Source organism: Tripterygium wilfordii, chromosome 23 (genome assembly GCF_013401445.1).
Source record: "Tripterygium wilfordii isolate XIE 37 chromosome 23, ASM1340144v1, whole genome shotgun sequence".
NCBI lineage: Eukaryota > Viridiplantae > Streptophyta > Magnoliopsida > Celastrales > Celastraceae > Tripterygium > Tripterygium wilfordii.
In genome coordinates this window covers 2729513-2754160 of record NC_052254.1, presented here as the reverse complement: position 1 = coordinate 2754160, position 24648 = coordinate 2729513, and the positions used below count along the sequence as shown (strand labels likewise).

Here is a 24648-nt window from a genome sequence, read left to right as displayed (position 1 = left end):
TTTGATGGAGATGCGCTGGACACATGGAAAGAAAAAAAGTCTGATCACCCAACATAAATTACACAACAGCACTAATCAGCACACATGGAAGGAGATTAAGGGCTCTTAACATATTTTAAGGCCTAATATTAGTGCATGATTGTAAGTACCCAACAAAAGGATTAGTTTGTCAACCGAAGATTAGGCGCAACCCACCTGGGCACAAAAGAGTGGAACTTTCTTTGTTTGTTATGCCAAAAAACTGTGTCAAAGAAGTCGCACCAATACCCAATCCCCCCAAAAGGCCATACTTGTAAACTTAGGCCACCTTGATACATCACAAAACCAAACAAAGCCAGCCAACAACTGGTTTCAGGGATCCTTTCATGTGGTTCAAGCTATGGGCATCAAACATTGGTCAAATCCCAGAAATGAAAAGATCAAAGAACAAAAGGGTTTTGTGCATACAATGGACCACCCAACAGTAGCCAACTGCTTTTAACTGCTACAGAGAATCCAGAACAACGTCAAACCCATGAAAAGAAAGGAAATGCTATGCAGTTCAAACTGAGACTATGCCAGAATTAAAGAGTGCAAGAAGACATCATATTCTATCATTGACATATACCAAATACATTGATCCAGTCTGCTACCCAAAGCATGAAAATTTTGACATAAATATGATCTTCGTTAATGGATAGAAAGACGGGATTTTTACAACAGCAAAGGGGGCTTCCTTCCTACATGAACGAGCAACCCCAAAAACAGAAGTGAGAGCTATGTATAATATATCTGCTCTTCAAACAACCTCGCTATCAGGCTAGGATCCAAAAAAAAAATCCTACAGCCTGCAACTCTATCGACTCAAAAGTCTTACAAGCTTGCTCATCTATAACATCAACATTACATGGAAGATTGTAGCGTATTCCTGTACAAGGGGGGTATAGGGAAGATAATGGTGATGGTTGGAACTAACCAAATTATATTACGGCAGTTACCAAAGTTTTCTCCTCAACGTCCTTGGGAGAGTTTAGAATTGCTGATGGGAGATGAGTGGGGATCATTGAATCTGAATGAGAAATGGTTACTTCTGCCGGCACCACTTCCAGTTCTCGGGGTGCCTCTGGTTGATCTGCTTTTGGTGTATATGTAAAGTTGAGATCTTTGTTAGCAGCCAATGCTACAAGCTCTTTCGCCTCCAGCCCTTTGGCAGGCCCAGTGCTGACACTATCTGTGTTGTATTTGGCCAATGCATCTTTGAATTTCTTGATCTGCAATATCGCACCATTTCAGGAAAATATTAACAGTCATAACCATGGAATCAAAGATGCAACACCATCATTGTAGAGGAAAACTAATTGACATTTAAAAAAAAACATATGAACACAATAGGAGAACAGGGTGAGCATTAAAACTAACCGTGGCATTAGTACAGCTAAAACTGCATACATGGCCATCAGCTCCTCTGTAGAACCAGAAAAAGGGCAAGACATGAATATGGAGGCTATAACACATGGATTTGTGCTCCTCATAATTCACCTGCAGAAACTGAATATCTGGGTTCATCTCTGCAAATTGACATATCTGCAAAGACAACGTCCATCTATACTTGTCAACGAATTGCATAACCGAAAAAATACCTGGACAACAAATACATACATAAATTTAAATGCATCAAAACATAATATATTCACCTTGGGATGAAGAGCTTTGCATCCACCACAACCAGGGGAGAAAAAATCAACAACAAGAAGTTTGTCACCTGCATTCAAAAGGGAATCCACAAGGTCTTGAGCAGAAGTAACCTCTTTCATGTTGGGTTGCAGCCCCTTCTCCCACCATTTATGAGCTTTTCCAATTAGACCGCTCTGTCAATTCCAATAATCAAAACAGAAAATAATATTAAATTTACCATTACTGCAAGATTATGATGACAAAAAGAGGATCTTAATTCTTACATCACTGATGTAGACTAACTCAAAAACAAAAACAGATCTGGAAGAGGTAAAAATTATCTTAATGTTAACTATTTAGCAAATATCTTCATCAAGCTCGTGAAATTCACCATTAGAGAGAGAAATTTTCTTTCTGGATCCATAAATTCTATAACCCATTTCACAGGTTAATTCAGAAAAACTAAACAACCCTTTCCATTCAGAGATTGAAAGAAAAGCAATAATCCCAGCTAGAAAACGAAATTTAGAAATCTCCCACTTGATTTATTCCCAATTGTTTAGCAAAAACATTAATCATGAATTTGATGGGAAAAACTGAACAAAAGAGAGAGAGAAAAGAAACACCAAAAATAAAGCGGGACAGCGAATTAACCACCAAATTACACAGAAATAAAATAAATTAAAAAACCAACCAACCTGTGCAGAAATGGAAACTTGAAACTGTCCTCGCTTAGGATTCCCTTGATTTCCCAATCGAACAACCCTCTCTCCATGAAAATCGCTGTGGAGGAACGACGCCGTCTGCGACCGTAAGGGTTTCACCTTCGGAGACGAAAACCCACTAAAGTTACAACTTTTCGCTAAACCAGGAACACCATTTCTTCTTCGATCCGGATTGTATTGGTGGGGAGAAGCCAACAGATTTGCTTTACTCAAAACCTCCGTTGCCATCTATCCTTACAAAACAGTATTTTTCGCTTCCAGATATCAAAAGACAACGTTTTTCCGACAAACCCAGATCATAAAATACGCAAAAAAAGCCTCTCTCTCTCTCTCTGTTTTGGACTGGACTTAGAATTGCTTTTTCGTTTGAACGATCACTTTTTCTCTGTCTCTGTTTATAAGCAAGGAAGAAGAAGGTATTGACAGGTGGGTTGATTTTAGACCGTCCGATTTCATCATTTATGGTTATTAGATAACAATCTAATGGTTGTAATTAAACACTATTGGATTAGGTGGTTACAAGAGCTTACCTTTTTTACTATTTTTCACGCGCAATTTAATCATGGGTTTTCTGACAAATAAGTTAAGAAGATGGACGTGAATATTGGATATGGTTCGGATAAGTATAACTACTATCAATACCATACAAATTTATGCACATCCACTATCTGTCTAAACTCGAATCCTCAAATCACACGCACTGAAATTTCACACCTTACCATCATCCTTTCAAAATCATAATGTTGAATGCTAATTCCCCTCTATACTAGTATTACATCTCATTAGTCATTTCTACTACCTCCACGCGGCATTGCTCCATTAGGCTTTCACCTATTACGGAAAATTCCCCACTAGTGGCTGATGTAAAATAAAGGTAAAACTAGTTACTGTTCTTGTACAATGGAAGCTTATCATATTCTAGAATTCCTATTTGTTCACAATATACCAGTACCTGACTTAATAAAAGAATATGAGCCAAGAGAATCTTAAAACTCCAGTCAGTGTTGTCCCATTCCTTTGGCAAACCAAATTTGGAAGATTGTTGCCTTCACTTCTCCTGATACTTAGGATACTTGTGATCGTTTAATCCAGTAGCATACCTGACCTAGGACCTTAGGATGCATGCCACTTCTTTCTAGCAAGAAATGATGAACCAGTCTTTAATTGGCTTCGATGAGAGCGGAAGGCAGTATCATGCTTTCTTGCAAGACAATATTGTTACACCAAGCAAGCCGTTGCATAATCTCTCCTTGAGCCATCTCTGGGTGTGTAATATAAAAGGATAGCCGCAATAATGTGGAACATCAGCATCAGAAGATTTCTCCATGGCTTGGTTCTTGGACGAGCGTGTCTAGTAACTCCCTCATCAGTAAGACTGAAACCTGGCACTGTGTACCAGAGAGCTATTATCTGAATATGGTACGAACTAGAATTTATAGTAAGCTCTGGCCGGGTAATTTAAAGACATTCCTCTCTTCCAACAATCCTCTCAACCTCTCTACATCATCAAACTTTCCTGCACTTGCAAAGATGTTTGACATAAGAACATAATCAACTCCGTATCCTTTCTCTATTTCCATGATCTTCCTTGTCACTCTCTCACCCATCTCGATCGCGCCATGAAAGCTACAAGCACCCAAAAGTGTCCTCCAAATAACGTCGTTAACAATCTCATTAGGAATCTCCAAAGCTTTTTTTTCTGCTTCTTCCAACCTCCCTGCCCTTCCCAGCATGTCTACCAAACAGCCGTAATGCTTGATGTCAGGAGAAACCTGATACTCATCAACCATCTTATTGAAAAAATTGAGCCCCAACTCAACCAATCCCGCATGACTACAAGCATTTAAAAGACTTAACAGTGCCACTCGATTCGGCTTCAACCCCATCTTTTCCATCCTTTGAAAACATTCAACTGCTTCTTTTCCCATCCCATGCATTGCAAACCCAGAAATTATAGAAGTCCATGACACCAAGTTCTTCCTTTCATCATTTATCTCCTCAAAGAATCTCGATGCACTCATAATACACCCACATTTTGCATATGTATCTATGAGTGAATTACTTATGCGTATATCACATTCATCAAATCCACTTTTCTCAACGTAACCATGAATTGATTGGCATATCTTAAGATCACCTCTAACGGCAGGAAATATAGCCAACATTGTAATTTCAGTAGGCTTTATATCAGACACAACCATTTCTCGGAACAAGGCAACGGCCTCTCCATGCCGATTCATCCTTGTATATCCATCAATAATACCAGTCCATGACACAACATTCCTATCTGGCATCTTATCAAACAAAGACCTCGCAGTTTCAACCTCGCCCCATTTGGTCAAACCAGTAATCATGACATTCCAAGTAACAGAGTTCCTCTGAGGCATTTCATCGAACACTTGCGTTGCCTCACTGAGAACCCCACACGATACATACATATTAACCAAAGCAGTCTGAACATAAACATGACATTGAAAACCCAATTTCGTTGTTAGACAATGGAGCTGAGTACCCATTACCGGATAACACAACCCAGCACTGGCATTAAGAAGGAATGTGTAGGTGAAGCTATCGAAAGAAGGCCGGGAAAAAGAGGGAGATTGATTGCTAGCATTTAAAAACTGTTTGTAAAGCAAGAAAGCCTTGCAGGCAAAATCACTAAAGGAATAGCATCTAAGCAGGGTGTTTAACACTAACATGGAGTGGTTGAGTAAGCCATTGACAACCATATGAGAGTGGAGCTGTTGAGTAACTTGATAGGAAGGTGGGTTTTTGATTAAAAGAGGGATCAAAGATTCAAGCTTTTGGTTTTGGTTGACTGTAGAGAAGAGAACAAATTGTGGAACTTGAAACAGAGGGATTGTATTTGTTCTTGTTCTTGTTTTGATGTTTGTTAAGTGTAGAAGAGTTGGATTTGCCAGCCTTAGCATAATGACCAAAATCAAAATTGCAAAAACTAGGCTTTGATGATGATTTCATCATATTTTCATGGCGGATTTGGTTTCTGGGTTTCGGTTTGTTCTTAGATGCTTGGTTCTACGAAAGACAGAGAAGACGATTCTACTCTCTAAGGCGGGATCGTGTTTTTCTTTGTGGGCTTGCTGGTCTGGGCTTTCGCTTGGGCTCACTTGTTCAAATGTTGGTCTTACTTATTTTGTAACCCGGTCCACTAGTCATAATCAAATGTATCACTTGCTCTTCTAATATGCACAAGACAAACACAAACAATCAATTAATTCAGGGATGACAATGGATCGGATATCTTTCCAATTAGAAAATATCAAAATCGTTCTCATTTAAAATATTATGTACCAAAACCATTTCAAAATCAATTAAAAATCATTTAAATTTTCAAAACCAAAACAGTTCATTAACTGTTTTATCACTGGGTATTCATTTATCATTTAACTTTCAATATTTTTTTATTTTTCATTAATAATTAGATTAACAGTTTCTAAACTTGTAAATCCGAACCCTAATTTGCCTCAAACTCGAACCCGAAACCTGATTCATGCATTAAAAATAAAATAAAATAATAGAATCAATAATCTAAGTATGATTCCATTAATACTAAAATGATTTATCTTTCAAATGTTACATTATCACTATAATGCTAGAGACCCCCAAAAAATCTCCCAAATCTATGTGGCATTAAAATAGCCATTGATTAAAAATATACATGTAGGATCCACTGCACGTCCAACACTCCACATCAAATGGGGGTCTTTTAGGGATCACTTTTTGAGGGTCTCAAGCATTATTTAATACTAAATTAACATCTTAGTAGACTAGTAGTATACCTTTGTATGGATGTAAATGGTTCGGTATCCTAAACTTGACATCAAAAACTAAAGTCTATCCAAAATCATGATGGGTTTGAAAATCAAAACTGTTTCCAAATCCTATAGAATCGGTTTCTAAGTTTTCAACGAATCGAGTATCCTGCAAGTAGAACCTGGACCGGATTTTTTTTCCCCATCCCTGCTCAAAGGAGGTAAAATTTATAATTTCCCAGTAAGCCTATAATTTCAAATTAATTCAAATTTCAGAACAGATACATTATAATCTACACCATAAACTTACGGAAGATTTTGATTATATATAGAATTATTGGTAGCTTATTGAGAAATATGTTATAAATCCATCTATTCACTTCAATTTCAATAAAATATGATTCTCTCATTGAATGTCCAAAACCTTCTGGTTGGCTCTGATACACTTTTGTACACCCATCCAAACCCAGAAAGCTTAAGCTACGAGGCTTTGATCAGACATTCGAGCCACCGCTTAAACACGTATGGTCAATCCGAAGCAACCATGATGGTGATAGTGAAAAAGACTTGCTTCAATGGCAGCATATCAATCTAAGTTGCTTTAGCAGCTGAGGGATTCCGGCCGAACTGTATGATCACTGGTTTGCCTTTGAGCACGTACCCATTCACCAGATTCTGGAATGAAGAAATAATTTCATGATAAAAGAGTGAACTATCGACACCGTGGACAATGAGAGCAGTAAAGTAGGACTACATAAGATGATCCTGCCAGTGACAATATTGCTTTGCAAGCAACAGTAATGCATCCATTGCTTTTTAAAAGAAATAATGTTGCATTCTTTGAAATGATTACCAGAGCATGATGGGCAAGTTCTGTTGATGGAAATGTTACAAAAGCTTGGCCCCTCATCCTACCCTCCTGAAATCCAAAAAAAAAAAAAAATGTAGTTCCAAGTATTACATTAACTGTAGAAATTCAAATATTCAATGTAGATGAAAAGATTTGACAAAGTGAACGACAAAGAACCACTCATCAGTTCACTATGTCAAGTACAAAATTGATTCGATTATGCTATCACAGTCGTATACATAAGCATTACCCTCCTTTCAAGATGAACAACAGGATCATGGAAGAATCGAATCCCAACTTTCTCAATCTTCAGTCGTGTTTCAGAATTCAGATAAGCACAACAATAGACCCTTGCCTCAACCAAAACTAAGAACCTAAGAAACACCCAATTCCAGGAACGGGGAACCTTTTTCATGGCATTTTAAGACGACATCCCAAGACCAAGAGATAGACTAACTTTTCTCATGCCTCTGACCAGCATATCATGGTACCATTATGCTATAAACTCAAATCAGCAACCCCGCTTACACTACTCCATAATTCTAATAGCAAATATGAAGTCTTCACTGAAGTTTCAGAAGTGCATCAAATATACCGAGGACTTGTTGAATATGCACCATTTCCTGACTTGTCATCATTTTGTAGCATTTCTGAGGACTGAGCATATATACTCTAAAGTTCACTCTCTATAGATTGAAAAGGTCACAGTTGCAAAAGAATAAGATCTAGAAGTCAAGATCCAGGAAAAAAGACATCACCTGCATTAACTTCACACTGAGGCAAGATTTAGCTGCATCAATGCTTCCAAACAATGATCCTGCATCAAATTCGAGAGATGTTACAACAGCAAGAGGCAAAGTAGATGCGTGGCAACTTCATCTCATTCAACAATAGTATTGTAAGGCATGATTATTTACAATACAGTGAGCAATTTCAGTTGGATATGTTTGGAGAGCATGCAGGTCCATTAGTTTGGATATATACATATATATATGCAACGAAGTTCCAAAATAAACTTTGCGAGTGAATGATAAGCATATTAGTAATATGGCATTAGAAAGTATTGAGGTCTGCAAGCTCACCAAATATAAAGTAGAAGTCATCAACAGCGACGTCCTTGGCCAAGTTCTTTATGTACAACACAGAAGCAGGATTCCCAGCTGCATAGTTCTGCAAATTCAGGAGAGCATACTAAATGATACATTTTTTTTCCAGGTCAACTGAATCTTAATTTTCTCAAATATATGTGACTCATATAAATATAATTAGCAGATTCCCAATGAAAAGAAGAATAGCAACAACAACTATAATAATAACAATGGCAATTATAATTAACAATCGATTGCGCAGCGTCGCAGACCTATCTTAGACTGGCACATTAACAATAAAATTGCATGTGAATAAAAAAGAAAGAATTGCATCAGATAATAAAATATGGATCAAGCGCAGTCACCAGCATGTAAGTATATTCTCATTTAATTTCGCACCCAGTTGCAAAGATTAATTCTGCATATAAGGAAATCAGATACTTGAACAAAATGAATTATCCTGAAACGATTTATGGCAATTTCCATGAACCACACTAATCCATCCTATAAAAATCCTTTTGAAAGTTTGCCTGATCCAGACCTGCCGGCTGCAAAGGTAGTATGGATTTGAATTTCACAAGCAATGAATAAAACGATAATGTAATTTGCATAAGCTTCCACAAACAATATGCTTTCATGATAGATGAAAGACATGTATACTAAGGCCAAAAAATATTTACATCCATCAAGTTATCAGATTATAATTAGATTAACAAAGGAAATGTAATAGGGCATTTCCAGATCAGAGCTGATGAAATAACATATCAGCATTTACTTGCCAGTGTGGGATCAAGATTAACTATTGCAAACATAAGTAGTTATCTTATAATTTGTCAGTTTACCCAAGAAAAGTAATTTAGCAAACATAACATGGTTTTGATACAGCCAGGACATATTAGAGTTAACAAACTAGTAAAAAATGGTTATATAAGAAAAAAATACCTTAAACATTGGAAGGGATAAAATTTGTTCTGGAGGCAACTTTCCGCTTTCAAGTTCTTCCGGGGTTGCATAAGGTTTATAGTCCAATTCCTCTTTCACAGGCTCATCTGGTTCCTTCATAATGCTATCATCCATATTTTCAACTTGACTTACCTTGGGAACGATTTTGATCTGCACGAAATGAAGAGATTTGAATGCAGATGAAAATTTCCAAATATCATTTTCTTCAGGAAAAACCTGACCTGCAATACAGGATTCTTCTTTTTAATAACAGGGATTTCTTTCGGGACCAGAGTGGCAGGTTTCAGTCCAACAGCCTCATGAGCCACATCTTTATCTACTCCAGGACCTACAATTGCTTCTCGACGAATACGCTTTCTGGCAGACTTTGCTGCTCCTGAAGCTTTATCACTGACCTCCTATATGTATTTAGTCAACAAATTATTCAAGTCTATTAGAATCAGCAAGGAGTTGAAAACAAAACAACACAAGAATACTCCCCCAAGAAAAAATAGACACAATGAAATTGAGAGGAGCCAAGGAAAAACAAATTAGTTGATACAAAAATCCGTAAAGAATACAACTCATCATTGGGGAATAAAAAATAAAATATTTCTCCTAATACATAAAATTATGGAAAATAAGGGCAGCCTGCTTCCAGATCTAAATTTTGGAAGAACGCCAAATTTTGGTTCATAACTTCATATACACAATGAATAACATATGCAACTCAGGGATTCTAACAATTCAGAACAATAAGTTACCTCATCTGAAGATTCCATTTCTGACTCATCACTAGATAGATCTTGTGAATGAGGCTTTGCATCTACAGTAGGGGGAGGTGGTGGTGGTTCTTCGGGTGCTGAAGATGGCAAAGGCGGAGTGGGCAAGGCCATGCGGAACGGAGCTGGAATATTCATTTTGTTCATCAAGTGTAATACCTAAGATTAAGAGGCTAAGTCAAGAACAATATGACCAATGTATTTGTAGCTAATTGAAAACATTATAGCTTAACAAAGGCAATATAATAGATTGTTTTAGTTGCTTTCCATAATATTCAAGATAACCTGTGTATAGAAGCGAGGGACGGCAATAAGAGCATTTACAATGTTGGTCAAAATGTTTCCATCTGGTGGAGGGTAAGCGTACCTGTAAAATCATCATATTCATTACCATAGTTAGCATTCCAAAGCCAACTTTTCCTTGCTTGGAAGGGCCCAATATCAAAGAAGGACAACAAAAAATGCAATAGAGATTATGCTACATCCAGATCAAACTAGTAGATAATTAACTCAACCAGGAAAAGGTCCCTTCGGGCAACATTTGATAAAACTCAAGCTGGAAAAGATGCAGACATAGCACTCAGTTTATTAAATGACAATGAGCTACCACATTTGACTACACAGCGTTCCCACATCCATTCCATCAAATCATACATATTTGTCACTTGAAAAGGCTGAATTCTGACAGCTAACAGCCATCTGATAAGATAAAATACATTGGTTACACAATGTTCTAACAGCCTCAACACACATTATGTGGGGATAAAGTCTATGTACATCCAGCCTATCTCTGACCCCACCACAACGGGAGTCTTGTGCACAGGAATTGTTTACCTTTTTACAATGTTCTAACACTTAAAATGCATATTGCAACTGTTGATCATATATGGGAAGAAGCAACGACAGATCAAAATTTAAAATGTTAAACAACTCTAGCACACAAGGATCCCAAAGTGGAGGCAGTTGGCAAAGAACGAGATATATGAAGCTAGACTTCTGCATCACAAAGACGTTTTTCCAGGATTTCTACCTCATCTTTGCTGCCATTAATGTAGAATCACAAAAGAACTCGTGGTGTAAACATAGCGGTACCCTTATAATACAACATGCATTACATGCATCAATTAGAACAAAGGACCAAAGAAACTTCAAAAAGAATCAAACATAGAGCATACTCGAAGTGAGGAGGAAATGGATAGTCTACACCAAGTCTTGGAGCAACAGGTTCACTAACAGGTAGGGCTTTTAACACTGAAACATCACTGGGATCTTTGGCCACAGAACCATCCTTAGTTGAAGAGATAGTTTGCGCAAAATCCTTCTGCAATTGAGGTTCACTTAACTGCTGCCTGTTATCTCTGTTTGCCTTAGTGGCTCTCTCAACTGATAAAACTTTACCAAGAAACCTCAGCCTAAACACCAATAACAAAATATGGGACTTACAGCAAGTAACTAGAAAAGTTCAACATATATGAGTAAAGGAAAGTTATTACTTCAAGGAATTATTTGCACCACAAGTACACCAGACTTTTCTTTCCTGATTTTTGAAAAATATAGTTTCAAGAGCCATGACAGGATATAAGAAACATACCCGTTTAATTGACGTTGTGCTTGGTAAGCCAATGGTTCATTTTTAAAATCCACAAATGCGCAATTTCTCATTCTGTGCAAATTAATAAATAACATATCATAAGCCTTCATTATCATCCAGCCGGGTAAATAAAAATACATCCCTGCTTGCACAATAAAACAGCAGCTTTACTTCATAGGTTCTACCTAAAACATGGTATATTTGCTTTCGACTTGTAAATTTGTAATTATCAATCAAGGGCCATTTTCCACATTCAAATCTTCATGGTTGACGTTCTCCTTCTTTGAGGTCACGGAAGGTAATTCTAATATCAAATTGCAGATACCGTTTACATAATATGTTGTTCGCTTCGTTTTTTTCAGGCAAAGAAAGTTGTGCAATTCACATTGAATCATCCTGATCAATCAAATAGAGCAGAACGACAAACCCACATAATATATTAGCTAAAATGGAAGAGATCGCATATATACAGAGTTAAATGGAATTATGAAAACATTCACTCAAAGGTACAGGGCTGTAGAAACTCAGATTAGGTAGTACCTAAAGAATAATCATAATCGAGGTTTCTGGTGCAAACACAGTTTCAGTGTCACAATGGGGTGATAGTAGACAAATTGCTGCTGACAATTAGGAACAGGAAAAAAAAAAGGCAACAAAATTCCACAAAAGGAATTCATAGACGCAAATTTTAAGACACCATTGTCCTAAATGGAAAATGTATTACGCATATGAAATGTAATTAATGTCATCGAAAGAATTTCTGAAGCATAAGCCAATCAATCAGTTATTCAGTCTCAATTTTTACGTCTCAGAAAAGCAAAGTGAGTGAGTACAGTACCGCCCAGTCGAGCAAGGACGAACAGAGGAAGCGCCATAATGGGAGAAGAGACGAGAGAGGGTTTCATGAGGAATGGCATCAGGAAGGTGCTTTATCAGAAGGGTCACTACAGTTTCTGATTCCGATTCCACAGAGCTTGCTCTTTCTGTGCCTTGATTCCTAATTTGCTGCATCTGCATTTAATGACAGCCTTCCAGAGAAAGGCTACCAAAACATACAATCAAATAGGTTTGCAGAAACCTCTTATATATGTTATATTGTATAAACACACGCAGATGGCTAGAGAGAACCTGCGTGAGGGAGTAAAAGAAGACGCATGGAAATTTCACGCAAACCTAACCGAACCAAATCATTATTATCCAGTTTGGTTTTCGGTTTTCTCGATTTGAAACCGAAAAAAAATGAATCAGATACAATGTGATGAGTGATGGCCATTTCATTCTAATAAAGACATGCCCTGCTAGCCGACTAAGAATGATGTACTCCGACAGAGAAAGTGGTGGTGTTTCATGACAGAGATGATATCAGCACCTAGCCTAAAGTGTCGTCACCTAAACAACTCTAAAAAATAATTGAAAATTTGAAATTGAACCAGAAAGGCAGACAAGAACAAATAATAAGATGTCGTTACCTGAGCCTGAGGTGTCGAGAGAATGCGAGTTGCGATTTCGAGTTTCGAATTGGTGAAATGCGAGTTGCCAGAGAGAGACAGATATCCGTAGTACTGTAATACACTTGCGAGTTGCGATCGTCGATAGGGCCTGTCACTTGTGGCTGTGATCTGTGGCACTTGGAGTTCGGCCGCAGCCGTTAGGATTCCGCCGCCAGCAGTCCGTAGGTTAGGTTAGCCGGTTAGGGATAGAGACAGAGAGTCGAGCGAAGAGATTATCAGAGGTGGAGTTGTGACTTCTACAAATTTGGACATTCGTGGTATTTGGTAAAGTAAAAACATATTACATGATAAACATATAAATATAATTACATTCTGAATAATAAATAAACATAAACTTACAGACGATAAGAGCACTTGCAATGGTGTTATTTTGTCTGGGCCAACAAATATGTATGGGGTTTTGTGTTTTGCTGATGTGGCTGTATTGGGTTTTGTGTTTTGCTGATGTGGCTATATTGGGAGATGTGTTTTATATTGAAAGATTGTGTTTTGGTGTAGTTTTATTGGGGACAACATGAAGGGCATGGGAATTTGTTGGCCACCATGTTGGGTGGGAAGGAAAATGTATAGGAATATGTGTTTTGTTGGTGTGGTTATATTGGGAGATGTGTTTTGTTGGTGTGATTGTATTGAGAGACGTGTTTACCTTGACTTTTTATGTAATAGAAGTGGGACCCAATATAAATTTTTGCTGGGCCAGCAAATTTATACCACTGAAGTTGCTCTAAGTGATTTGATTAACAACCGATAATATATATATTAAATATTCGATTCTAATAAAAAAAATATTTCTAAATGATGCAATCTGCATATACATGTATGGCTTTCCGGGAAAGCTAATCGCTTAATGGTGAACATTAATGGTTTAAAATAGTAGTACTTATGTTGATGATGTTATTCTGTATTGTGCTTCCTTGCTAATTACGTTTTAATTTTGTGGATTAGTGATTAGTTAATTTGCCCAAAGTTCATGAGTATTGTTTTGTTAGTCTTGGTGGAGTTTTGATCAGTCGGGGTTTTTGGGTTTGCGACCCTGGGCCTGTTTTGGGCTGGTTTTCTAATTCTTGGAGTTATTGCTTTTTTATATCTTTATAAATGGGCCTAGAAGTGGGAATGGCCCAGTTTATTAAATAAGCCCAATCAAATCCTGATGGTGATGGTCACACTCATCGGTCATCCCTGACTTAGGCCCACACCCACGCGTCTTTGATTGACAACAATAATGGCGTTTTTGGACTTCCAAATGTGATAACTGATAACAACACTTCTATCAAATTTTCTTTTTTGTGATTGATACGTGGAGAGAGGGGAAGGGTATCGTTAGGGATGACAAAAAAGATCGGTTAGGGACCGAACAACAACACATGTTTAAGAAATATTTATAAGTTCGAACATTAATCTAAATTGGATTTCGGATGTACTTAATTGATCAAACCCGGATTGATTTTAATCCGAACAAGTAAATGGAATAAAAACTTAATCTGAGTTAGGGTTCAGACAAGTAAATCAAATAAGATTTTTGTGTTTGGACTCTAATTTGAACCCAGTTTTAAACCGAACAAACATTTTGTGTTGGACCTGAAATTTCGGATATATAACTTATGTTTAAATTTGGTTTAATCCGAGTCGGATAAATTCAATCATCCAAATCGGACAGAGTTTCGCCACCCTTCGTACCGCAAGGTGACAATCGAGGATAAGTGAGTAGTTGACGACGTGGCAGTTGATGAAGAATAAGATGACGTCAACTGAAACGGTAGTTTTGTTTTGCACTGTTTAGGTGAAGAAAAGTCCAAAGAGTTGGAAACTTCGTGAGCAAGGCTATATAGCCTATAGCCTATAGGGGCAGGACCATCGTGGACAATTATTTTCCAATCATTTACACAATTATTTTCCAATCGAACGGCGCCAATTAACAGACAGTCGAAACGTTTTTAAATTTTGAATTACAAACTATTAATCTCCATTCCCAATTACTTATGCATTATCACCAATCGATTGTGAAAGGGTGCAGGGCAATTCATTACTTATATATATACATATATTTGTAGTTATATGCAACAGTTCTCCCTATCTAGATGTCTGTAAACTTTAAAGTATATGAGTCTCTAATCTCAACAGTTGGATTTGATCAACGGTTGAGATTAGAGCTAATAAAAAATTAAAAACTATAGGATTATTGGTGGATTTTGAAATGGGTACCCGTATGAGTTGAAAGGGTCACAATCAGCCCTTGGTTTTTGGCAACCGTTTTCTGCCGAAGAAGAGATAGGTTTTGAAGCCCTTTAGGCGACAGACCTATTGGTTGTATCGGTTCAATCGGGCGGATTGAGACAATTTTCCTACGGGTGGTTTGCCACTTCCAAGCAACTTCCCTGCTAAACCAATGGTTGTTGGTGGTCAGGTTTTACCTGAGGAGGTCACGAAAAAGTTTTTCGAGCGACCAACCGTCTGAAAAAGTGGTCTAACAATGATTTTTCTTGATGGCGGTTTGCTTTTTATTCTTCATTAGCTCTAAATCGTCGGTCATATCCATCGACTGAGATTGGATGCCCTGTAAACTTTTAAAAGGTCGATATATAGACTTTAAAATTTACAAGCATCCATATATGAGCTAGTGTGTATCTATTAGATACGAATTGGATTAAGATTATATGCATGAGAGGGAAAATATAAATCTAAATGATTACAAAAAGTGGGGCCAGCACACTTTGGCTTGGATCGCAATTATATTGCGTCCAAGTGGGGGCATGCTTGTGAAAGAATCGTTTTTAGGGCAAAGGGGGGAGTCCATCGATGTCTCTATTTCTATCTAATTCTATCATCCTGTCTGAGCTATCATTTCTTATCGTAAGAATATGATGATCTCCTTAATTTATTCAAACGAGTTAGCTAGCTTGTTTAATGTTTCATTATATTTATATATGTAAAATTCCTAAAATAAAATATATGTTTAAACAAATTAAGGTATGTAAGTAATTAAATATCCAAACTTGGGAGAACTCAAATGACACTTATATTTGTGGTATCGCATAAAGGTTTCGAGTTCGAGTTTCCCTCATCCCCTCCCCTATATTCAAAAAAAAAATTCAAACTTCGAGATTATTTCCAAGATATTTCACAATGAGAAAAGTTTGGAGTGAAGTTTCTCAGCTCTATAGAAAGCTAATGGGTTTCTAGAATGTTGGTCTTTTTCTCCTGTTCAATATGATATATATTTCTCAACTCTATAGAAAACTAATGGGTTTCTAGAATGTGGGTATTTTTCTCCTGTTCAATATATCTATATATATATATCTATATCATATTGAACAAGAGAAAAATACCCACATTCTAGAAACCCATTAGTTTTCTATAGAGTTGAGAAATATATATCATATTGAACAGGAGAAAAGACCAACATTCTAGAAACCCATTAGTTTTCTAATATATATATATGTATCTCTTTGTGTGTGTAACCATGAAATCTACCTAAACTATACTTAACCTGAATGCAACAGAGACTGGAGACTGCTCTTTTGTCAACAAAGTGATAGGTTTTTAGGTTAAAGAAAAGATATGTTAATTATTATTACAAGACAATATATTTATTTTTTCCTGATTTTTCCACATTCAATTATATATATATATATTTATTTCCTGATTTTTCCACATTCAATATATATGCATCATATGTGATAAACTGATAATGATGGGTTCTTGTCAATGTACAATAATAGCGCCAATGTGACAAGAAAAATACGTGTGTTTACCTAGATCAGTCATAATATATATATACACACACATATATACATACCACACACACAGATACATATACCTATATATATAATGTTGTAAAATTCAAGAGGTGAAGCCCATTTGAAGTACCTCAATAGGTGAAAGGTGGGGGGGGGGACAAAAAAATGCTTAAAGGACTAAGAAATGACACAAAATCCTTCCAAAGAAGCAGCAGCAAATTAAGCTCTTAAAATTTGTCTTAGGAGAGACAGATAGCGATGTATGAATTTGCAGTGGAACTTGGAAGCTTATTATTGGTTGGTGCACCATGTCTACAGACTCTTCCAGTTATCCTAACTGTTGAGTTGGACGCATGTGATCCAAATGAATTTATGGACTCCACATGTCCCACATAATGCACATGAAATCTTATAAATACGACACAATAAATGAGATATCAATTGCTGAGATCCCTATCATTACCGTAAGAGAATACACACTCTCCCTTGCTTATCTACTCCTCCAAGCTTTCAATAAAAATAAAGAAAAAGGCCCACAAAACCCAAAAAGATTGGTTAACTTTCTTGAAAGTATTGTGACTTTTTTTTTTTGTGCAAGGAAAAGTATTGAGACTTAAACGGACGCTTTGCTTCCAATAGAAAGTTAGGTAATGGTTCACATTCTTCACATACACACCCTTATATTATGGCTTCGTTTGACAGAGCTTATTTGCTTTCCAAATAAGTTAATTTATAAATTGTGAAAAAAGAAAACTAGTTTAGAAGTTGTGAAATAAGCTATCGGTGTTTGACGAAATTTATAACATAAAAGCTCTAAAAAAATTTAATTTAAATTTGACTTAAAATATTACAATATTATCTTAATAAAAAAGAAACAAAAATGAAAAAAAAATAAATATAAACTCTAAAATAAACTTCAATTTAAAATTATTTTTTTTAGCTTGTGTGGAATGTTTGACATAACTTATTTTGAAGCTTATAAGCTAATTCATAAGTTTTAAAATAAGATTTGCCAAACAATATCTATATATATACTATTAATGTTATGATTACTCACATGAACAATCATGTCTTTTCTTTCCTTTCAATAACCGATTCCATCTATAACGGATTTTTTTCTCTCCACTTTCTAGCTTTCCAAACAAACCTTTTCATTCATTGAAAAAAGAGAGCATCAAATTCACACAACAAAAAAAGGGTCCTACTTTTACAAGTTGATCATGACCACAAGAATCCTAGCACAGTTTACATGATATATATATATATAGATAAATATGAGATTTTATTAAGATTAAATCAAAGATACAAGATGAGCCTTCTAACCGAAGACTGATATACAAAAGAAAAAATAAGAGCCGAAGGACAAGACCCAACGTGCCATAAGGTCCAATAACTAGACCAACATTAAACTAAAGAGAATGAAGCAGAGGGCCCTTGATCATTATGTAATAGTTACATTTTTATATTTTATTATTTGGTCACATTAAACATGCTCATTATCGAGATATATATTTAATCGTACCAACTAAGCTTCTACGAGAACCATGAGTAACTCAGATGACACTCATATGTGTAATATCTCATAGAGGACTTGAGTTTGAGTCTTCCCTATATTCAAAAAAAAAAAAACTAAGCTTCTACAAATCATCAATACCAAAAACTTAAGCTATATATATATATATATATATATATATGTATGTATGTATGTATATATGTTATATGTATGTATATATGAGTACCTTATTAGTATTATTATTATTAAGTTTTCGTTCGACACAAGATTAAGACTTGTTCAAGAAACCTAGCTATATATTAATATATGTATATATCTCTGTGTGTGAGTGTGTGTCATTGAAAGTTGAAACTGTCATTATTGGTTATTGCAATACTTTAAGGATCGATGAGAGGCATCTATGGCAAAGGTTCAGGGAATGTCGCACGTGATTCATGCTCAAGATGAGCTTGCTTATTTCAGCTGTATTTCCATCAAATGCAGCTAAAATGACCTTGAAATGTGATGTCATAAAATCTAAATTAAATAAATAAATTGAAAATATAATTATATATGCTATAAGGAATATAAGTTTTAAATATAATTCATATACTTATTTTGGTTAGAAGTTTCTTTGATTTCATAAATACCCATTTCAAGAGAGACTATGCAATGAGATAAAATTCAATGCTCAAATATTATACAATTTGAGAAAACATTCAAGTTTAAATTGGGTAAGAATTACACTCACCGAGCCACTAGTTGAAATGGTAATGATAATGTGTATCATTTTGATAATCGGGATTCAAATCCCCCTCCCCGTTTCAAAAAAAAAAAATTGGGTAAGAATTATGCAAAAGGAAAAAAAAACTCACTAGTATATAAAAATATATAGATTTACATGAGAATATCATATACATTAGTGGAATCTCTCCTTGTGTATATCAATCACTAAAAATGTAATAATTGAAAAGGCTATAGAAGATGAATCTATACAAAGTATATATATATATGACAAGTGAGGTCCACTAGTTTGGGTCCCACATGTTACAAATCAATAGTCTAAACATATATCCTTATTTTACACTATTACATTATACCTTATATAAGAATTCATATATATATAAACTAATTAATCAATTAACTAATGTCCTAGTGGAAGCTAGAAAACTCACGTATCCTAAAAAAAGGAACATCTAAGAAACAAAGAACTAACTAGCATATATACTTGTTTAATTTATTTTTTTTCCAATTTTTTCAGCAATCCCAGAAGCAATCCAAATCTGTTATAGTTCCAACTGAAGGACCTTCAAGATCTTCATAACCCTTGTTGCTATGCCTCGACACCACGGATGAAATCTCAGTGTTCGTGTTCACATCGGTGCTAACTCCAGTCTCCTGCGTCGACAGACTAACCATTGATTGATTTGACGAGAATTGCTCAACCTTACATTGTTTGCCATCAATGGCACCGTACCCTGCCGGAAAGCTACTACCGCCATGCAACAAGTAACCAAGATTTGGAGATCCATGGAAGGAGAAGAGCGAATTAGACATATCAGGAACTTGATTAGTGTAAATAGAGCTTGGTGTTGTTTGATATTGGGAATTCATCCCATCAGAAGATCTTGGCATTGAGGCAGTGTTAATGGAATTGAATTCGTTCCCCCCATCGCCGCCGTTGCGGAGTCCCGAGCTAGTTCCGGTAGAGTAAGGAGGATCCATTAGAGGTGGCAGCGTAGAGCAATCAAGAAAATGATCATCCCCAAATGAATTAACCCTCAACGTTTCATGAATTGGACTACTTTTCTGGACTCCTCCTGTGCTATTGTTCTTGTGGAAAACTCTACTCACAACCCATTCATCCTGAAATAAGGTAAAATACACACATATTCTTCATTTACAAGAAATTAAGCACACAAAAAGGGTATAAATTTTGGAAGAAATGAAGAAAAAGATCAAGACTTTACACACCTTTGCAGATTTAGGGAGGTTGTGGTAGGAGAATTTGCCTTCTTGTCTAAATTCATGCATAACCCAATTGGTTTTTTCTCCTTTTGGTGCTCTTCCTCTGTAGAAAACAAGAGTCTTCTTCATCCCAACAAGGCATCCTTTTCCCTTATAGATCTCCTTATCCTTTCCGGTAGCCTTCCAGTAACCGGATTCCGTCGCCCGATTAGTCCTCATCCCCGTTGGGTACTTCCTGTCTTTCTGGCAGAAGAAGTACCATTCCTTCTCCCCCATCTTTGCTTTCTCTGCTCAAACACACAAAAAAACCCACCAAGAATTAGTACAATTCGATTGACCCACATAGTTTAATTGGCAAAAAACTAAAAACCCAGAAGAGGAAATCAATCAAAAGTGATCATAAAACGAAATTGGGACATGAAATCTTACTGGGTAAATCCCAAGGCTCGCACTTGTTGAGATCAGCTTCGCCAATAGCACTTGCACTGAAACTGCAATTCATGATCTTTTCTGTAAGATAATGAGTTATTATTTCTTCATCTGTGGGGTGGAATCGAAACCCGGGTGGCAAATCGAGGAGGTCGTCTCCTCTGTTCAACACTACAGCCTCCTCCATTCAATATACAAACCACAAATTGAACTATATATATGCAACACAAAGCAGCAGATGTTTATATATAAACAACAGAAGATTATGAAGAAACCAGAGAGAAAAAACAGGGAAGCTCTGTTTGAAAAAAATTAGAAAGAGAAGATTTTTTTTTGAAAAAGAGCGATTAAGAAAGTAGAACAAAGGGAACAGAGGGTCTTAAATAGAGGAGAAGATAGTTTCTTCTTTGAAGAAGATCCGTAGGCTGCAAGGCACTGAAGAACCTATCAGAGATAGAGAGAGAAACAGAGAGACTTGTCATTGTCTTATTTATTTATTGTGTTTTGTTTTTAATTTATTATTTTATTATATGTGTTTGCGGGGCTTCTTTTTTTTTAGAGTTATATTTATCCGATTTGAGATTCCGCAATTCATTTAAAATTATAAAATTTTGAATTTAGTAGTTTGGAAAGTGTGTCACATCACATAATATTTTTTTTCTATTTTTCAAATTTATCACCTTTTTTTTTCCACCATTAAATATAAATCGTAGAGTTTAGGAAATTGTAGAATCTCGAAATTCATATCTATGTGTTTGAATTAAAAATGAGTGTGAAAAAGAAATGGTAAAATTTAGAGTTTTTTTCTTAATTTATACTACTATTTGTTTTAGTGTAGATGTTGGACCCATGTCTCACAGCTCCCTTTCACATTAAAATTGTATTTAATAAAACAACTTTATCTGTTTTAAAAGAACCTAACCTTTTAATCAAAACCAGCCTTTAATGAGACTTTTAATTTAACTTCGAGTCTTAGTTCAAAGCTCTGAAAAAGTAACACACAGTTTTTAATGAATTTGTCTAATTTTGAATAAATGTAGAATGAACCTACACCAGAAGAATTATATATATATATACACACACACACATGTATGTGTGTATATATGTATGAATACTTGTAAGACTGGGTATGCATGTATATTAAATTTGAGAGAAAATTAAAGAATAATCCCTGAAATTGTGCAAATTATTCCAAATGGAGGGAATCTAGGGAACTATAGAAACCCCAAAGTCAAAAGATGAATAAAAAGAAAAGAAGAAGAAGAAGAAAGTTCAATGAACTTCAAAGTTCAAATGGTGAGCTGGCTTGTGAAGATTATTATTAATAATGTAGATTTTGGTTTAAATATAATGTAATTGCCCACCTATATTAAATATATATGACAAACCCATAAAGCAAGACCAAAACAAAAGAACCAACGAGAGGTGGCTCGGTTGACAATCGGTTGGAGTAGGTATATGTGTGTCCAATGTTCGATTTCAATGAGAAATAAATTTTTCGATGGTATTTAAAAAAAAATCAAAACAAAAGAGAACAAATTATTTTTTTTTTTTTCAAAATTGGATCAAGCTTGATCTGAAATAATTATATGTGAGAAGTGGTCGCAATAAGTGTAATTTTTGTTGCTTTGAAAATTTTGCGATCTAGCTATCTAGTGTAATAATAATGATTAAAAAATGGAATAACAATTTTTTTTTTTATTTTGCCATGAAAGTTGCGAAGGTGCAAACATTCTCCACAAAGGAGTTATAAACTTATAATAATTGCAATACAGATGAGCAATTTCGTCTCTCTTTTTTAAGTAACTAGCAACGATACATACAAAATTGGCTTTTGCATATTCAATATGCATAACGGCTATACACATAAAAGTTTATCACCTAACGACATAGTAAAGTGGGCAAAACAAGTGCATGACCACAATGATATTACTTTCAATGATAATCGAACTTAATAACTTCCAAATCCATATAGTTTGGACTCAGAGATTCACCTCTAGACTATGATTCATCCAAGTAATTATGTATATCAGTATATGTAAAATGTTGGACACTTGCGACATGTGAACATCCCTTCTAAGATTGTTGATTTTTTTAGAAACCCAATCTTGGGTACGTGTATGTATCACATGTAAGGAATTCTTTTCTTTTCTTTTCTTTTTTAATTCTCAAATTAAATATGCTTTGGTGTTTTGAATATCTAGTTACAAGTTACAACTATATTTGCAGCTTAGTGTGTGTACTTAGGCACCCAGAGACAAGGAAGGATGTAATAAGAGGAAAAAAAATATTTCGGGGAGTTCAAAATAAACGTAGATTTGGATATTCTCGAATAGGTCAACCTTTCAAACTTCTCCCCAATCCATGAGTAGGTAAGACAATTTGACGAATTGAAATAATTGAATTTAGGGTAGATCAATCACATATTTAAGCACTAGCTCATTCTAGCAATTAAATTATCCATTATATACGTATAGACTTATTCTGTAAGTTGAACAAGTTTTTTTCAGCGAAAAAAAAATTGCGACCACCTAGACAAATAGATGCTATATATATATAACCACCTAGAGAAATAGATGCTATACATATATATATATATATACACACACACATATATATACACACACTTCCTAGGCATGTTGGGCGCCGACAAGCACTTTTATTCAGGAAAAGCGGTTCAATTACCTACCATTTCAACTCCTCTACCTATTGCAAATTTTTTTTACTTGTATAGAGTTTGTACACAACTTAGATTAAACTACTCGATTAATTAATTAAGTTAATTACCAAGTCAAGTCTATTATGGTATGGTTCACCATAGAGTTGTAGCGGTGCAATTTAGAAAAAAATCATAGGTGATGCAATAGAAACCCAAATAAGCCGTTTCATGCGGACGGAAATCGATGCAAAAGCTCAGCCTAACCCTAGTGAATGTAAGGAGCCCACAATGACACAAATTCAGCAAAGATCTCATGAATGCCGAAGAGATTAATATGGCACAAATCAAGCAAGTATGAAAGTCAAAAGAATGCGTCAAGGGAGCTAATGGTGGCTTTCCAGCAGCAGTAATAATAATGGGCTTGATCCCAGCGCTACAATAGGGGAGACATGATTTTCTCATTCCTATTTAAGTCCTACCTTACTATATATTATGATCATCATATCTTGTATTGAGAAAAATCATTGTTCTAAGGAGTGATTCCTAGTTGAATTTCAAGAGAGTGATTCTCCAAATTCTTTGTTCTCTAAACTGGTTAAATTTCTGAAAATAATCTTAGAGAGACAATCTTTTTACACATTATGTTAGAGTAAGACTTGCGTTACTGCGTACATGTTATCTCTCTCTGTGTACGAGAATTGATCTTTGCACTACAGTTATATAGTAGGTGTGTCGTGGGGGTGATCATGAGAATCCCACATCGGAAGATGGTGGGATTTGGAGTCTAGCTTATAAAGGAGGACAAACCTCCTATTACTAACATGGGTTTTCAATAGAAAGTTAGGTTCAAACTTGTGATGCTAGACTTTGACCCCCCATCCTGTGTGGCGAGTATTCATCATTGGTGCTCTCATTGAGAGTCGCACATATTTGCGGGCAGGCTCGTGGCCCGATACTATCGTAGGCGAGCCTATCCCAGAGCTCATCCCCTATCGAGTTGGGTTAGCAGACAGTGGGCCAAATCTATTGTGGACGGGTTGGAAAGAAAAAAAGGCGAGCCTACTCCAAAGCTCATCCCTTGTCGAGTTGGGTTAGCAGACAGTGGGCCAAATCTATTGTGGACAGGTTGGAAAAAGGAAAAAAAAAAAAGGTCGTTCAAAGTAATTGGAAAAGCCTTGATCCATAGGATTAGCAAGGCTATGTGATCACGGGTGGTAAGTGGGTCGACGATCAAAATGGTCCAGCCTTAACCATGCACGAGGACGTGCATACTTCCATGGGAGGATTGACGAGAATCTCAAATCAGAAGATGGTGGGTTTGGAATTGTTACCAGATGCAAGGGTCTACTCCTATTTCGGCTCTCATAACATTATACTAACAACATGCATTTTTCTTGTTGCTGACCTTTTTCCTCTTTTCTTAACCATACCTTACGGTATGGATTTAC

At 35.9% G+C, this 24648-nt stretch overlaps 4 protein-coding genes across 8 annotated transcripts; all 4 read right to left on the bottom strand.

Annotated features, from left to right (window-relative positions):
* Positions 1 to 563: 563 nt before the first annotated feature.
* On the bottom strand, positions 564 to 2753 carry LOC119993411 (thioredoxin-like 1-1, chloroplastic). Its single transcript, XM_038840557.1, has 4 exons — positions 2352 to 2753; positions 1674 to 1847; positions 1399 to 1563; positions 564 to 1250 (listed from the first exon to the last, which is right to left on the bottom strand). Exons 1-4 carry the CDS (start codon positions 2604 to 2606, stop codon positions 960 to 962), a joined length of 885 nt encoding a protein of 294 aa, XP_038696485.1. The 5' UTR covers positions 2607 to 2753; the 3' UTR covers positions 564 to 959.
* A 285-nt stretch (positions 2754 to 3038) lies between these two features.
* LOC119992992 (pentatricopeptide repeat-containing protein At1g09220, mitochondrial) lies at positions 3039 to 5412 on the bottom strand. The gene has a single exon (XM_038839852.1). It carries the CDS (start codon positions 5306 to 5308, stop codon positions 3812 to 3814), a length of 1497 nt encoding a protein of 498 aa, XP_038695780.1. The 5' UTR covers positions 5309 to 5412; the 3' UTR covers positions 3039 to 3811.
* Positions 5413 to 6473: 1061 nt separating this feature from the next.
* On the bottom strand, positions 6474 to 13177 carry LOC119993617 (U11/U12 small nuclear ribonucleoprotein 65 kDa protein). 5 transcript variants are annotated; one of them, XM_038840811.1, is made up of 12 exons: positions 12874 to 13176; positions 12243 to 12446; positions 11405 to 11476; positions 10989 to 11225; positions 10099 to 10180; positions 9796 to 9972; positions 9274 to 9450; positions 9032 to 9202; positions 8084 to 8171; positions 7760 to 7818; positions 7005 to 7070; positions 6474 to 6826 (listed from the first exon to the last, which is right to left on the bottom strand). In XM_038840811.1, the coding sequence occupies exons 2-12, from the start codon at positions 12419 to 12421 to the stop codon at positions 6743 to 6745; spliced, it is 1392 nt and encodes a 463-aa protein (XP_038696739.1). In that variant the 5' UTR covers positions 12422 to 12446; positions 12874 to 13176; the 3' UTR covers positions 6474 to 6742. The 5 variants fall into 5 exon arrangements, with proteins under 5 accessions (XP_038696739.1, XP_038696740.1, XP_038696742.1 ...); XM_038840812.1 differs by having other exon boundaries at positions 12243 to 12415; XM_038840814.1 differs by lacking the exon at positions 12874 to 13176 and adding an exon at positions 11590 to 11800 and having other exon boundaries at positions 12243 to 12380.
* Positions 13178 to 19122: 5945 nt separating this feature from the next.
* Positions 19123 to 20931, bottom strand: LOC119992579 (NAC domain-containing protein 87-like). The gene is made up of 3 exons (XM_038839353.1): positions 20542 to 20931; positions 20119 to 20399; positions 19123 to 20010 (listed from the first exon to the last, which is right to left on the bottom strand). The coding sequence occupies exons 1-3, from the start codon at positions 20726 to 20728 to the stop codon at positions 19402 to 19404; spliced, it is 1077 nt and encodes a 358-aa protein (XP_038695281.1). The 5' UTR covers positions 20729 to 20931; the 3' UTR covers positions 19123 to 19401.
* Between the last annotated feature and the right edge of the window lie 3717 nt (positions 20932 to 24648).